This window comes from Pseudophryne corroboree, chromosome 3 (genome assembly GCF_028390025.1).
Source record: "Pseudophryne corroboree isolate aPseCor3 chromosome 3, aPseCor3.hap2, whole genome shotgun sequence".
Classification (NCBI taxonomy): domain Eukaryota; kingdom Metazoa; phylum Chordata; class Amphibia; order Anura; family Myobatrachidae; genus Pseudophryne; species Pseudophryne corroboree.
This window is the reverse complement of record NC_086446.1, coordinates 286,941,163-286,958,369: the sequence shown is the minus strand read 5'-3', so window position 1 is coordinate 286,958,369 and position 17,207 is coordinate 286,941,163. Positions and strand designations below refer to the sequence as shown.

Below are 17,207 nucleotides of genomic sequence, written 5' to 3'. Positions count from 1 at the left end.
GCAAGCACTGTCAGCAGTGTTCATTCCGGGAGTGGACAACTGGGTAGCAGACTTCCTCAGCAGGCACAACCTCCACCCGGGAGAGTGGGGACTTCATCAAGAAGTCTTCACGCAGATTGCAAGTCGGTGGGAACTGCCACAGGTGGACATGATGGCGTCCCGCCTCAACAAAAAGCTAAAAAGGTATTGCGCCAGGTCAAGGGACCCTCAGGCGATAGCTGTGGACGCACTGGTAACACCGTGGGTGTTCCAGTCGGTCTATGTGTTTCCTCCTCTTCCTCTCATACCCAAGGTACTGAGAATCGTAAGGAAAAGAAGAGTGAAAACCATACTCATTGTTCCGGACTGGCCAAGAAGGACTTGGTACCCGGAACTGCAAGAAATGCTCACAGAGGAACCATGGCCTCTGCCTCTCAGACAGGACCTGTTGCAACAGGGACCCTGTCTGTTCCAAGACTTACCGCGGCTGCGTTTGACGGCATGGCGGTTGAACGCCGAATCCTAGCAGAAAAGGACATTCCGGATGAAGTTATTCCTACGCTGATAAAGGCTAGGAAGGACGTGACAGCAAAGCATTATCACCGTATATGGCGAAAATATGTTGCTTGGTGTGAGGCCAGGAAGGCCCCTACAGAGGAATTCCAGCTGGGTCGATTCCTGCACTTCCTACAGTCAGGTGTGACTATGGGCCTAAAATTAGGGTCCATAAAGGTCCAGATTTCGGCCCTATCCATCTTCTTTCAAAAAGAACTTGCTTCACTGCCTGAGGTTCAGACGTTTGTTAAGGGAGTGCTGCATATTCAGCCCACTTTTGTGCCACCAGTGGCACCTTGGGATCTTAACGTGGTGTTGGATTTCCTGAAATCCCACTGGTTTGAGCCACTTAAGACCGTGGAACTAAAGTATTTCACGTGGAAAGTGGTCATGCTGTTGGCTTTAGCTTCTGCTAGGCGTGTGTCAGAATTGGCGGCTTTGTCATGTAAAAGCCCCTATCTGGTTTTCCATATGGACAGGGCAGAATTGCGGACTCGTCCGCAGTTTCTGCCAAAGGTGGTGTCCTCTTTTCATTTGAACCAACCTATTGTGGTGCCTGCGGCTACTCGTGACTTGGAGGACTCCAAGTTGCTGACGTAGGTCGGGCTTTGAAGATTTATGTAACCAGAACGGCTGGAGTCAGGAAGACTGACTCGCTGTTTATCCTGTATGCATCCAACAAGCTGGGTGCTCCTGCTTCAAAGCAAACTATTGCTCGCTGGATCTGTAACACGATTCAGCAGACTCATTCTGCGGCGGGATTGCCGCAGCCGAAATCAGTGAAGGCCCATTCCACAAGGAAAGTTGGCTCTTCTTGGGCGGCTGCCCGAGTGGTCTCGGCATTACAGCTTTGCCGAGCTGCTACTTGGTCGGGTTCAAACACTTTTGCAAAATTTTACAGGTTTGATACCCTGGCTGAGGAGGACCTTGTGTTTGCCCATTCGGTGCTGCAGAGTCATCCGCACTCTCCCGCCCGTTTGGGAGCTTTGGTATAATCCCCATGGTCCTTACGGAGTCCCCAGCATCCACTAGGACGTTAGAGAAAATAAGAATTTACTCACCGGTAATTCTATTTCTCGTAGTCCGTAGTGGATGCTGGGCGCCCGTCCCAAGTGCGGACTTTCTGCAATACGTGTATATAGTTATTGCTTAACAAAGGGTTATGGTTATGTAGTATCGGTTGAGTGATGCTCAGTTGTTGTTCATACTGTTAACTGGGTAAGTTTATCACAAGTTGTACAGTGTGATTGGTGTGGCTGGTATGAGTCTTACCCTGGATTCCAAAATCCTTTCCTTGTAATGTCAGCTCTTCCGGGCACAGTTTCCTTAACTGAGGTCTGGAGGAGGGGCATAGAGGGAGGAGCCAGTGCACACCAGATAGTACTGAATCTTTCTTTAGAGTGCCCAGTCTCCTGCGGAGCCCGTCTATTCCCCATGGTCCTTACGGAGTCCCCAGCATCCACTACGGACTACGAGAAATAGAATTACCGGTGAGTAAATTCTTATTTTTATACATTCAACCCTTACTGGCATATCTAATTAACAGCTAATTGATTTCTCAGACTTATTCACTCAGGTCCTATATCACCCGCGTGTAAGCCATGAGGGTTCACTTTTCCTCGCAGCCTCAAGAGCTGCATGCAAGTTTGCGTTAAAATGCACCCTTGGGACTTAATGTGCGGAGAATTGCTAAATAATTGAATAGCTTCGCTCATGAAACAGAGCTTTTCCCTGCGCTGTAAACCCTGCGCCTAATTGAATATTCCCCTTTAGATATCCATATATTTGAGTGCCATATTTGTGGCCAGTGAAATTATACAGATCTCGTTTAGTGACAAATCCGGGTAACTGGATTACAAAAGTCATTGTGCAGATTGATTGGCCAGTGGTCTCTCATGTATGCTGTTCAAAGTCAAATGGATGTTACAGCTAGACTGATCAAATACTATACTGCTATCCAATGCCAATTATGTACTAACCTGAAGTGAGAAGTATGCTGTGACAATTTTCCATTACAGTTCGTTTTCTTTTCCACACTAAAAGGTAAATGTAAGAACCGTCAATATAGGGGAGAAGTGGTATCAGCGCATGTTATGTGCACTGATACCGCTTCTCGTGTATTACAGCGGTGGTGCATGCTCAGTGATAGCACCCCTGTCGTTATCGGCGCTGCTATCTAAAAGATAGTACGACTATGTGCCAGGCAGGTGTCGTTGCTCAAACACCACAGCCAGAGACAGCACTATCCCTTGCTGCAGCACCGCCGACTCTGGGCTGCATGTGAGATCTTGAGATAATATCGAGATAATACGCATGTCCAGTGAGCCAGCAGGGGGTGAGACACAGCACATCAGCGCAGGGATTGCCAGAGGGGGTAGTTATCACTCCTCCCACTTCAGCATCCGAGATGATCATACATCTCTGTGCTATTGCTTCCTGCTTCACCTCAGTAAAGAGGTCATCAGTCTTCTATGCAGGCAGCTCAACCCCCTCAATCCCAGCAGAGCAGATCGTTCGTCGTTCAGATTGTTTGTAAAAAGCTCAGTGTGTACACTCAATATCGTTTGTCAGGGAGTTCAAGGGAAATTGCTCATCTTCTACATTGTTCATCTTTCAAGTCTTCTAGATTGTATGGGCCTTTAGATTCAGATTTTTCGTTTTAGATTTTTAAATGTAGGGCTTTCTTTCATCTCTCCCCTCTCACCTCAGAGGGATTCAAGGAGGCTGCTGAGAAGTTTCGGATGGAATCTGGCATCGAGCCCAGTGTAGACTTGGAGAGCCTAGATGAAAGGATAAAGATTCGGGAGATGATTCTTAAAGGACAGATTCAGGAGGCCATTGCCCTGATAAACTCCCTCCACCCAGAGTTGCTGGACACTCACCGCTACCTTTATTTCCACCTGCAGGTCAGGCCTATGACTACACTTTGATCTTTATTTGATTTTATGTCAGATCTAATCTTTGTTGTAATAACAACCACTATACTTGAGGAAACAAGCTTTTCTCCAGCAGGGTCCACAGGTTATCCACAGGATAAAAATGGGATATGATGGAGCGAAAGCAGATTTGCACTAGGGAGGCCAATCCCAGGATCGGGATCGGTGGGATCCCGGGATTTGGGCCCAAAAATGCCGGGATTTGAATCCCAGGATTGGAGCCTCCAATCCCGGGATTCACGGGATTAGAGTGCGCATGCACAGTTTTGTCGGACAGCGCTGAGCACTATAGCACAGCGCTGTCCAGCTGTCAGCGAGGTAGTTACAGCAGCTGTGGACACACACACTGACCGCGCTGGCGGCATTTCGAATGTAGCGCCGGCCGCCTGCCAGTCAGAGCTGGCAGACCGGCAGCGAATCAGTGTAGCGGCAGCAGCCGCGTCTCCTGATTGGCTGCCGGAGTGCCAGTTCTGACTGGCTGGCGGCCAGCGCTACATTTGAAATGCGGTCAGTGTATGTGTGTGTCCGTGGCTGCGGCCCGCCTAATTAGTAAGTGATATCGCTACCTACACCCACACTCCCTCACTGCTCCAGATATCCTCCCTCTCTGCTCCAGACATACTCCCTGCTCGCTACACCCACTGGCACCTTCCCTTCCTGTTCCTTACATGCTCCCTACACCCACCCTCCCTTCTTTCTCCTTACATGCTCCCTACACCCACCCTTCTTAGCTCCCTACATCCATCCTCCCTTGCTGCCCTCCGCATATACTCTTCCTGCTCCCTACACTGATCCCTACTGCAATCCCGGGGCCTCCCTAATTTGCACCAGTCAGTCAAAGCTTTCCAGCCTCCCAGCATGCAACGGGCCCGTCCATATATCCCCGCCCCCTGGCTCAGGCAAATCAGTTTTTCTCTAACGTCCTAGAGGATGCTGGGACTCCGTAAGGACCATGGGGAATAGACGGGCTCCGCAGGAGGCATGGGCACTTTAAGAAAGACTTTGGACACTGAGTGTGCACTGGCTCCTCCCTCTATGCCCCTCCTCCAGACCCCAGTTTTAGACTGTGCCCAGAGGAGAATGGGTGCACTGCAGGGAGCTCTCCTGAGTTTCCTGCTTAGAAAGCATTTTTGTTAGGATTTTTTCTCTTTTTCAGGGAGCACTGCTGGCAACAGGCTCCCTGCATCGAGGGACTAAGGAGAGAGGAGCATACCTACTTAAATGATAGGCTCTGCTTCCTCGGCTACTGGACACCATTCGCTCCAGAGGGAGTGAACACAGGTTCGTCCTGGGCGTTCACCCCAGAGCTGCGCCGCCGTTTTCCTCACAGAGCCAGAAGAAACGAAGACAGAAGACGTCTCAGGCGGCAGAAGCCTTAGGTGCTTCACTGAGGTAACGCACAGCACCGCAGCTGTGCGTCATTGCTCCCATACACCTCACACACTCCGGTCACTGTAAGGGTGCACGGCGCAGGGGGGGCGCCCTGGGCAGCAATAAAACACCTCTCCTATGGCAAAAGTCTATATACATGTACAGGTGGGCACTGTACATGTATATAAAAGAGCCCCCGCCATTTTTTAGTAAGTTTGAGCGGGACAGAAGCCCGCCGCCGAGGGGGTGGGGCTTCTCCCTCAGCACTCACCAGCGCCATTTTCTCTGACGTCCTAGTGGATGCTGGGAACTCCGTAAGGACCATGGGGAATAGCGGCTCCGCAGGAGACAGGGCACATCTAAAGAAAGCTTTAGGATCACCTGGTGTGCACTGGCTCCTCCCCCTATGACCCTCTTCCAAGCCTCAGTTAGATTTTCTGTGCCCGACGAGAAGGGTGCACACTAGGGGCTCTCCTGAGCTCTTTGTGAAAGTTTTAGTTTAGGTTTATTATTTTCAGTGAGACCTGCTGGCAACAGGCTCACTGCATCGAGGGACTAAGGGGAGAAGAAGCGAACTCACCTGCGTGCAGAGTGGATTGGGCTTCTTAGGCTACTGGACATTAGCTCCAGAGGGACGATCACAGGTTCAGCCTGGATGGGTCACCGGAGCCGCGCCGCCGGCCCCCTTACAGAGCCAGAAGAGCGAAGAGGTCCGGAAAAATCGGCGGCAGAAGACTTTCCTGTCTTCAGATAAAGGTAGGCGCACAGCACCGCAGCTGTGCGCCATTGCTCTCAGCACACTTCACACTCCGGTCACTGAGGGTGCAGGGCGCTGGGGGGGCAGCGCCCTGAGACGCAATAAATCGATAGAAAACCTTTTATGGCTAAAATAAATGCATCACATATAACTCCTGGGCTATATGGATGCATTTAACCCCTGCCAAAACATACAAGAAAACGGATGATAGGCTCCGCCCCTTTCTCGGCGTCCTTATCTCCTCAGCACACTGGCGCCATTTTCCCTCACAGCTCAGTTGGAGGGAAGCTCCCTGGCTCTCCCCTGCAGTCACTACACTACAGAAAGGGGTTAAAAAAGAGAGGGGGGCACAAATTAGGCGCAGTATAAACAATACAGCAGCTATAAAGGGAAAAACACTTATATAAGGTTATCCCTGTATATATATATAGCGCTCTGGTGTGTGCTGGCAAACTCTCCCTCTGTCTCCCCAAAGGGCTAGTGGGGTCCTGTCCTCTATCAGAGCATTCCCTGTGTGTGTGCTGTGTGTCGGTACGTTTGTGTCGACATGTATGAGGAGAAAAATGATGAGGAGACGGAGTAGAGTGTCTGTAATAGTGTTGTCACCCCCTGGGGGGTCGACACCTGAGTGGATGTACTGTTGAAATTGCGTGACAGTGTCCGCTTTGTATAAAGACAGTGGTTGACATGAGACAGCCGGCTACTCAGCTTGTGCATGTCCAGACGTCTCATACAGGGGCTCTAAAGCGCCCGTTACCTCAGATACAGACGCCGACACGGATACTGACTCCTGTGTCGACGGTGAAGAGACAACCGTGATTTCCAATAGGGCCACACATTGCATGATTGAGGCAATGGAAAAAGTTTACACGCTTCTGATAATATAAATACCACCAAAAAAAGGGGTATTATGTTTGGTGAGGAAAAACTTCCTGTAGTTTTCCTGAATCTGAGAAATAAAATGAGGTGTGTGATGATGCGTGGGTTTCCCCCCGATAACAATTGATAATTTCTAAAAAGTTATTGGCAGTATACCTTTTCCCGCCAGAGGTTAGGGTGCGTTGGGAAACACCCCCTAGGGGGGATAAGGCGCTCACACGCTTGTAAGAACAAGGGCTCTACCCTCTCTGGAGATGGCCGCCCTTAGGGATCCTGCTGATAGAAAGCAGGAGGGTGTCCTAAAATGTATTTACACACATACTGGTGTTATACTGCGACCAGCAATCGCCTCAGCCTGGATGTGCAGTGCTGGGTTGGCGTGGTCGGATTCCCTGACTGGAAATTTGATATCCTAGATAAGGACAGTATATTATTGCCTATAGAGCAATTAAAAGATGCATTTCTATATATGCATGATGCACAGCGGAATATTTGCCGACTGGCATCAAGTATAAGTGCGTTGTCCAATTATACCAGTAAAGTGGTCAGGTGATGCGGATTCCAAACGGCATTTGGAAGTATTGCCTTAAAAAAAAAGAATGTACCCCAGGTCGCCTCTCAAAATAAGACGCCGTATTATCAGGCGCAGTCCTGGTTGGCAAGCGGACAAAAGGGTTCCTCTTTTCTGCTCGTGACAGAGGGAGAGGAAAATGGCTGCAGAGATCAGCCAGTTCCCAGGAACAGAAACCCTTTTCCGCCTCTGCCAAGCTCTCAGTATGACGCTAGGGCTTTACAAGTTCAGGCACGGTGGGGGCCCGTTCTCAATGAATTTCAGTGCGCAGTGGGCTCACTCGCAAGTAGACCCCTGGATCCTTCAGGTAATATTTCAGGGGTACAAATTGGAATTCGAGACGTATTCCCCTCGCCGTTTCCAAAAGTCTGTTTTACCGACGTCTCCCGCTGACAGGGAGGCAGTTTTGGAAGCCATTCACAAGCTGTATTCCCAGCAGGTGATAATTAAGGTACCCCTCCTGCAACAGGGAACGGGGTATTATTCCACACTATTGTGGTACCGAAGCCAGACGGCTCGGTGAGACCGATTTTAAAATCTAAAATCTAAAATCTTTGAACACTTACATACAGAGGTTCAAATTCAAAATTGAGTCACTCAGAGCAGTGATTGCAAACCTGGAAGAAGGGGACTACATGATGTCTCGGGACATCAAGGATGCTTACCTTCATGTCAAAATTTACCCTTCTCACCAAGGGTATCTCAGGTTATGGTACAGAACTGTCACTATCAGTTCAGACGCTGCCGTAGGGATGGTCCACGGCACCCCGGGTCTTTACTGAAGTAATGACCGTAATGATGATATTCCTTCGAAGGAAGGGAATTTTAGTTATCCTTTACTTGGACGATTCCCTGATAAGGGTGAGATCCAGGGAACAGTTGGAGATCGGTGTAGCACTACCTCAGGTAGTGTTGCGGCAGCACGATTGGATTCTCAATATTCCAAAATCGCAGCTGGTTCCGACGACTTGTCTTCTGTTCCTAGGGATGATCCTGGACACAGTCCAGAAAGAAGGTGTTTCTCCCGGAGGAGAAAGCCAGGGAGTTATCCGAGCTAGTCAGGAACCTCCTAAAACCGAACCAAGTCTCAGTGCATCAATGCACAAGGGTTCTGGGTAAAAATGGTGGCTTCCTACGAAGCAATCCCATTCGGCAGATTCCACGCAAGACTTTCCAGTGGAACCTACTGGACAAATGGTCCGGGTCGCATCTTCAGATGCTTCAGCGGATAACCCTGTCACCAGGGACAAGGGTATCCCTCCTGTGGTGGTTGCAGAGTGCTCATCTTCTAGAGGGCCGCAGATTCGGCATGCGGGACTGGGTCCTGGTGGCCACGGATGCCAGCCTGCGAGGCTGGGGAGCAGTCACACAGGGAAGGAATATCCAGGGCTTATGGTCAAGCCTGGAGACATCACTTCACATAAATGTCCTGAAGCTAAGGGCCATTTACAATGCTCTAAGCTTAGCAAGACCTCTGCTTCAAGGTCAGCCGGTGTTGATCCAGTCGGACAACATTACGGCAGTCACCCACGTAAACAGACAGGGTGCCACAAGAAGCAGGAGGGCAATGGCAGAAGCTGCAAGGATTCTTCGCGGGGCGAAAAACCATGTGATAGCACTGTCAGCAGTTTTCATTCCGGGAGTGGACAACTGGGAAGCAGTTTTCCTCAGCACGACCTCCACCCGGGAGAGTAAGGACTTCACCCAGAAGTCTTCCACATGATTATAAACCGTTGGGAAAAACTCGACAGGTATTGCGCCACGTCAAGGGACCCTCAGGCAATAGCTGTAGATGCTCTGGTAACACCGTGGGTGTACCAATCAGTGTATGGGTTCCCTCCTCTGCCTCTCATACCCAAGGTACTGAGATTGATAAGATGGAGAGGAGTAAGCACTATATTAGTGGCTCCGGATTGGCCAAGAAGGAATTGTAACCGCAAAACATTATCACTGCATTTGGCGAAAATATGTTGCGTGGTGCGAGGCCAGTAAGGCTCGACGGAGGAAATTCAACTGGGTCGATTCCTACATTTCCTGCAAACAGGAGTATCTATGGGCCTGAAATTGGGGTCCATTAAGGTTCAAATTTCGGCTCTGTCAATTTTCTTCCAAAAAAGAACTAGCTTCAGTCCCTGAAGTTCAGACATTTGTTAAAGGGGTACTGCATATACAGCCTCCTTTTGTGCCTTTAGTGGCACTTTTGGGATCTCCAGGTGGTTTTTGGGTTCCAAAAGTCACATTGGTTTGACACACTTAAATCTGTGGAGTTAAAATATCTCACAGAAAAAGTGGTCATGCTGTTGGCTCTGGCCTGGGCCAGGCGCGTGTCAGAATTGGTGGCTTTATCCTGTAAAAGCCCTTATCTGATTTTCCATTCGGACAGGGCGGAATTGAGGACTCGTCCTCAGTTTCTCCCTAGGGTGGTTTCAGCGTTCACCTGAACCAAACCTATTGTGGTGCCTGCGGCTACTAGGGACTTGGAGGACTCCAAGTTGCTAGACGTTGTCAGGACCCGGAAAATATATGTTTCCAGGACGGCTGGAGTCAGGAAATCTGACTCGCTGTTTATCCTCTATGCACCCAACTAGCTGGGTGCTCCTGCTTTTAAGCAGACTATTGCTCGTTGGATTTGTAGTACAATTCAGCTTGCACATTCTGTGGCAGGCCTGCCACAGCCAAAAATCTGTAAATGCCCACTCCACAAGGAAGGTGGGCTCATCTTGGGCAGCTGCCCGAGGGGTCTCGGCTTTACAACTTTGCCGAGCAGTTACTTGGTCAGGAGCAAATACGTTTGTAAAATTCTACAAATTTGTTACCCTGGCTGAGGAGGACCGGGAGTTCTCTCATTGGGGGCTGCAGAGTCATCCGCACTCTCCCGCCCGTTTGGGAGCTTTGGTATAATCCCCATGGTCCTTACGGAGTTCCCAGCATCCACTAGGACGTCAGAGAAAATAATAATTTACTTACCGATAATTCTATTTCTCGTAGTCCGTAGTGGATGCTGGGCGCCCATCCCAAGTGCGGATTGTCTGCAATACTGGTACATAATTATTGTTACCAAAAAATTCGGGTTATTGTTGTAGTGAGCCATCTTTTCGAGAGGCTTCTCTATTATCATGCTGTTAACTGGGTTCAGATCACAAGTTGTACAGTGTGATTGGTGTGGCTGGTATGAGTCTTACCCGGGATTCAAAATCCTTCCTTATTGTGTACGCTCGTCCGGGCACAGTATCCTAACTGAGGCTTGGAGGAGGGTCATAGGGGGAGGAGCCAGTGCACACCAGGTGATCCTAAAGCTTTCTTTAGATGTGCCCTGTCTCCTGCGGAGCCGCTATTCCCCATGGTCCTTACGGAGTTCCCAGCATCCACTACGGACTACGAGAAATAGAATTATCGGTAAGTATATTCTTATTTTCTCTCCACAGCACCGCTGAGAGGAAGCTCCCCGGACTCTCCCCTGCTTGACACACGGTGAAAGGGGGTTTTAATGTAGAGTGGGGGGCACATTATTGGCGTTTATACATTAAGCAGCGCTACTGGGTAAACAATCTGTGTTTTTCTCCAGGGTTATATAGCGCTGGGGTGTGTGCTGGCATACTCTCTCTCTGTCTCTCCAAGGGGCCTCAGGGGGAACCTGTCTTCAGAAAAGAGATTCCCTGTGTGTGTGGAGTGTGTCGGTACGTGTGTGTCGACATGTTTGACGAGGAAGCTCACCTAAGGAGGAGGGGAGTGCATGATGGTCAGGTCGCCGTCGGCAACGCAGACACCGGACTGGGTGGATATGTGGAATGTCTTGAATGCAAATGTAAATTTACTGCATAAACGATTAGACAAGGCTGAAGCTAGGGATCAGTCAGGTAGTCAGACCATGCCTGTCCCTGTGGCACCAGGACCTTCGGGATCTCAAAAACGCACCATATCCCAGATCACTGACACAGATACCGACACAGATACTGACTCTAGTGTCGACTGAGGATGCAAAATTACAGCCAAAGGTGGCGAAAGGTATTCGTTACATGATTATTGCCATTAAAGAGGTTTTGCATATCACTGAGGAACCCCCTGTCCCTGACACGAGGGTACACATGTATAAAGGGAAAAAGCCTGAGGTCACTTTTCCGTCCTCATTTGAACTAAGTGACTTGTGCGAAAAGGCTTGGGAATCTCCAGATAGGAGACTACAAGTTCCCAAAAGGATTCTTATGGCGTATCCCTTTCCACAAAAGGACAGGATACGATGGTAATCTTCGCCGAAGGTAGACAAGGCGCTGACACGCTTATCCAAGAAGGTGGCACTGCCTTCTCAGGATACAGCTTCCCTCAAGGATCCTGCTGATCGTAAGCAGGAGGTTACCATGAAGCACATTTACACACATTCCGGTACTATCGTTAGACCGGCTATGGCATCGGCCTGGGTGTGTAGTGCTGTCGCAGCATGGACAGATTCCTTATCTACGGAACTTGACACCCTGGATAAGGATACCATTCTAATGACCCTAGAGCATATCAAAGATGCTGCTTTATATATGAGGGATGCTCAAAGAGACATTTGTTTACTAAGATCCAGAATAAATGCTATGTCTATTTCTGCTAGGCGACTCCTGTGGACCAGACAGTGGACGGGGGATGCCGACTCAAAGCGGCATATGGAGTCGTTGCCTTACAAGGGGGAGGAGTTGTTTGGAGAAGGCCTCTCGGACCTTGTCTCTACTGCTACGGCCGGTAAATCGAATTTCTTACCTTATGTTCCCCCGCAGCATACTAAAAAGGCACCTCATTATCAAATGCAGTCCTTTCGTTCCAATAAAAGCAAGATGGTACGGGGATCGTCCTTCCTTGCCAGAGGAAAAGGCAAGGGAAAAAAGCTGCATGCAGCTAGTTCCCAGGAGCAGAAGTCCTCCCCTACATCTGCAAAGTCCACCGCATGACGCTGGGGCTTCCCGGGGGGACGTCTTCGATTTTTCAGCCAGGTCTGGGTTCACTCACAGGTGGATCCCTGGGCTATAGAGATTGTTTCTCAGGGATACAGGCTGGAATTCGAAGACGTGCCTCCTCGCCGGTTTTTCAAATCGGCTCTGCCAGCTTCCCCGTCAGAGAGGGAGTTAGTGTTGACTGCAATTCAAAAATTGTATCTTCAACAGGTGATAGTCAAAGTTCCTTTTCTCCAGCAAGGAAAGGGGTATTACTCAACCCTGTTTGTGGTCCCGAAACCGGATGGTTCGGTCAGGCCCATTTTGAATCTAAAATCCCTGAACTTGTACTTGAAAAAGTTCAAGTTCAAGATGGAATCGCTCAGAGCGGTCATCGCCAGCCTGGAAGGGGGGGATTGGATGGTGTCCCTGGACATAAAGGATGCATACCTTCATGTTCCGATTTTCCCTCCTCAACAGGCGTTCCTGAGATTTGCAGTACAGGACTGTCATTACCAATTTCAGACGCTGCCGTTTGGGCTTTCCACAGCCCCGAGAATTTTCACCAAGGTAATGGCGGAAATTATGGTGCTCCTGCGCAAGCAGGGTGTCACAATTATCCCATACTTGGACGATCTCCTCATAAAGGCGAGATCTCGGGAGAAGTTGCTGGACAGCGTGTCGCTGTCGGTGAGGATGTTGCAGGGGCACGGCTGGATTCTCAATATACCGAAGTCCCAGCTAGTCCCTACAACGCGCCTAACCTTTTGGGGCTGATTCTAGACACAGACCAGAAAAAGGTTTTTCTTCCGATGGAAAAGGCTCAGGAGCTCATAGCCCTGGTCAGGAACCTATTAAAGCTAAAAAAGGTTTCAGTGCATCACTGCACGCGTGTCCTGGGGAAGATGGTGGCATCGTACGAGGCCATCCCCTTCGGAAGGTTCCATGCGAGGACCTTTCAATGGGATCTACTGGACAAATGGTCCGGGTCCCATTTACAAATGCATCAGAGGATCACCCTGTCTCCCAGAGCCAGGGTATCTCTCCTGTGGTGGCTGCACAGTGCTCACCTCCTAGAAGGCCGCAGGTTCGGAATTCAGGACTGGATCCTGGTGACCACGGACGCAAGCCTCCGAGGTTGGGGAGCAGTCACACTGGGAAGAAATTTCCAAGGTCTCTGGTCGAATCTAGAGACTTGTCTCCACATCAACGTCCTGGAGTTGAGGGCCATATACAACGCCCTACGCCAGGCGGAGGCATTGCTTCGGGACAAACCGGTTCTGATTCAGTCAGACAATGTCACAGCAGTGGCTCATGTAAACCGCCAAGGCGGCACAAGGAGCAGAGCGGCCATGGCAGAAGCGACCAGGATTCTTCGCTGGGCGGAAGGCCATGTAAGCGCCCTATCCGCTGTATTCATCCCGGGGGTGGACAACTGGGAAGCGGACTTCCTCAGCAGGCACGACCTGCATCCGGGAGAGTGGGGACTTCATCAAGAAGTCTTCGCACAGATCGTGGGTCGGTGGGGACTGCCTCAGATAGACATGATGGCGTCCCGTCACAACAAAAAGCTAAAGCGGTATTGCGCCAGGTCAAGGGACCCTCAGGCGGTAGCGGTGGAAGCTCTAGTGACACCTTGGGTGTTCAGATCGGTCTATGTGTTCCCTCCTCTACCTCTAAGGTGTTGAGAATAATAAGACTAAGAAGAGTAAGAACAATCCTCATTGTTCCAGATTGGCCACGAAGGACTTGGTATCTGGATCTGCAAGAGTTGCTCACAGAAGATCCGTGGCCTCTTCCTCTAAGACAGGACCTGCTGCAGCAGGGGCCCTGTCTGATCCAAGACTTACCGCGGCTGCGTTTGACGGCATGGCGGTGTAACGCCGGATCCTAGCGAAAAAAGGTATTCCCGAGGAGGTCATTCCTACCCTGATCAAGGCTAGGAAGGACGTGACATTGAAACATTATCACCGTATATAGCGAAAATATGTTTCTTGGTGTGAGGCCAGGACTGCTCCTACGGAGGAGTTCCATTTGGATCGTCTGCTTCACTTCCTGCAAACAGAAGTGACTTTGGGCCTAAAATTAGGGTCCATAAAGGTCCAAATTTCGGCCTTATCCATTTTCTTTCAAAAGGAATTGGCTTCTCTTCCTGAAGTACAGACATTCGTGAAGGGGCTGCTGCATATTCAGCCTCCTTTTGTACCTCCGGTGGCGCCGTGGGATCTTAATGTGGTATTAAGTTTCCTCAAGTCACCTTGGTTTGAACCACTCACAACAGTGGAGTTGAAATATCTCACTTGGAAAGTGGTCATGTTGTTGGCCTTGGCTTCTGCGAGGTGTGTTTCGGAATTAGTGGCTTTGTCACATAAAAGCCCCAATCTGGTTTTCCACGTGGATAGGGCAGAATTGAGGACTCGTCCTCAATTTCTGCCTAAAGTGGTCTCTTCTTTTCATATGAATCAACCTATTGTCGTGCCTGTGGCTACACGGGACTTGGAGGATTCCGAGTCCCTTGATGTGGTCAGGGCTTTGAAGATTTATGTGACCAGAACAGCGAGGGTTAGGAAAACTGAAGCGCTGTTTGTTCTGTATGCAGCCAACAAAGTTGGCGCGCCTGCTTCAAAGCAGACTATTGCTCGCTAGATCTGTAACACGATTTAGCAGGTGCATTCTATGGCAGGATTGCCATTGCCTAAATCGGTTAAGGCCCATTCCACTAAGAAGGTGGGCTCGTCTTGGGCGGCTGCCCGAGGGGTCTCGGCATTACAGTTGTGCCGAGCAGCTACTTGGTCGGGGTCAAACACCTTTGCAAAGTTCTATAAATTTGATACCCTGGCTGGGGAGGACCTCCTGTTTGCTCAATCGGTGCTGCAGAGTCATCCGCACTCTCCCGCCCGTTTGGGAGCTTTGGTATAATCCCCATGGTCCTTACGGAGTCCCAGCATCCTCTAGGACGTAAGAGAAAATAAGATTTTACACTTACCAGTATATCTATTTCTCGTAGTCCGTAGAGGATGCTGGGCGCCTGTCCCAAGTGCGGACTTCTTCTGCAAGACTTGTATATAGTTTTTGCTTACATAAGGGTTATGTTATAGTTTCATCGGTTTAGACCGAGACTATGTTGTTTGTTCATACTATTAACTGGGTAGTTATCACAAGTTATACGGTGTGGCTGGTATGAATCTTGCCCTGGGATTCCCAAAAATCCTTTCTTCGTACTGTTCATCTCCTCTGGGCACAGTTTCTCTAACTGGGGTCTGGAGGAGGGGCATAGAGGGAGGAGCCAGTGCACACCCAGAGTCCAAAGTCTTTCTTAAAGTGCCCATGCCTCCTGCGGAGCCCGTCTATTCCCCATGGTCCTTACGGAGTCCCAGCATCCTCTACGGACTACGAGAAATAGATTTACCGGTAAGTGTAAAATCTTATTTTTGTTTGGTGCTGCAGGAGCCGGACCATGGTCAGAGGGCTGCTGGTTTGTTAGCAACCCCAAGCTTTCTTATTTTATTTTTATAGTCTTACTGTTTTTTGAGTGATCTTTCTAAACAGCGTCTTCTACGCATATTGGAAAGAGTCTCTCCAACAACTCTCCGCCGGGTCGCGACAACACTTACCCACGAGTACAGTGCTGTTTCGGTGGGCGTCTGTGTCTGATATACTAGCAGGTCCATCAGACGTTACCAGGCTGTGGCTGGAGCACGAGGAGAAGGTAAGGTATCGGTTCCGCATAGCATGCATGGAATACGGACACAGCCGCACTGTTTTGGGAGGAGACTACCAAACAGTAGCTGACGCGCCGCCACCACGGGTGCTCCAGCGCTAGGCCTAAGGGATCATAGGCACCAGGAATAGCATGAGGCCACGATCCCTAGGGTTGATGTCAGCAGTTGGAAGTCAGACGCTCTCCTGGTCGCCCCTTCCCCCGGTTCGTGACCAGTTTCCGCCGAGTCTCCCGCCATTAACTGTTTCCTCGCTTCCATCTCAGACGCGTAGACAGCTGTGTGACCGGGGCGTCTGTTTTCACTATTTGCTACCACGAGGGGACCTGGTCACAGCATAGGCGGCTGCGTGACCGGTGCGTCTGAGTTCACTATAGGTTCATGGAGCGGCAGTGTACACTGGTAGCGTCTGTATCCACTCAGCGTTCGCTAGCGTATTGAACGATCCTGGAAACAAGGTGAGTCTCCCTGTATCCCACTCTACTGAGTATGGGCTATACAGCACTAAATCTCTACTGTTTTGAGTATGAATAGTTAGCTAAGTGCCTATTGCAGATGAGTCTGTATACCATTACTGTTTCTGTCGCATTGCGTCTGAATATGTTAGATATGTTAAACATGATTCAGTAAATGTATTCTCCTACATACTTAAAATAATATTGTAGTTGACGATGTGCTCATATTGCTTAATATACTAATGTATAACGTGACTGACTGCTAGTATGATGCTAACTTTGCTACATGTTTGTCAGTTTGTTTTGCAGATCCTCAATGCTGGTGCATGAGTAGGATCAAATGGATATCATTTTAAAGAAAAAGTAGTACACTGTGGAAGTGCTGATTATTTATCATGTAATTAAGCGGCAGTGGTGAGGACACTCATACCATGTTTTGAAGCTGTATTATCCTCTTACGATCTGGTTCGGGATGGCTTGTATGCATAATGTTTTAGCTCAGCAGGCAAGGCGGATGCAGGTACAAGTGTATCCACCTTGGGCTATATCTACACAAGCTTTATCCAGTATCCACCTTGGGCTATATCTACACAAGCTTTATCCAGTAAGTTAGATGGATAATCCCCCAAAATCCTGTACCAGGAATCGGGTTACAAGCCCTCACATACAGCAGCAGCTTCTCAGAACCAGTGGTAAGTAAACCTTCACCCTTGCAGACTACACATTGTTTAGAGTCATCAGAAGATGAAAGCCCAAATATTCTACTTCATCATATGAAAAAGAGGTAGGTCTCAGCTCTTGAATATAGCTGAGATAATTGAAAGCAATGAAGCCATCTTATCCTTAGAGGATACAGCAAAGCCTGTGTTAAAAACCAAGGCACCTGTGTTTAAACATCCCAATACTTCAGTTCCAAGATCAGCTGACGGAAATCATGGAAGAGGTTTGGGTTACGCCCAATAAAAAGTTTGAATTCCTAAGAAATGGAATTCCTATGATCTGCTTCCAGCTGGGGATTGTTTAAAAAAAGGGGAGATGGTTCCTAAAGTAGATAAGGAGAATCTACAATAGCTTT

General features: G+C 49.3%; 1 protein-coding gene across 7 annotated transcripts in view; it reads left to right on the top strand.

Annotated features, from left to right (window-relative positions):
* Window positions 1–17,207, top strand: part of GID8 (GID complex subunit 8 homolog) — a 98,262-nt gene that overhangs the window by 65,662 nt on the left and 15,393 nt on the right. For all 7 annotated transcript variants that reach the window (XM_063959262.1, XM_063959267.1, XM_063959268.1 and 4 more), the window contains exon 3: window positions 3,244–3,440. In XM_063959262.1, coding sequence (XP_063815332.1) covers window positions 3,244–3,440 — 197 coding nt within the window. The remainder of the gene's footprint in view (window positions 1–3,243; window positions 3,441–17,207) is intronic.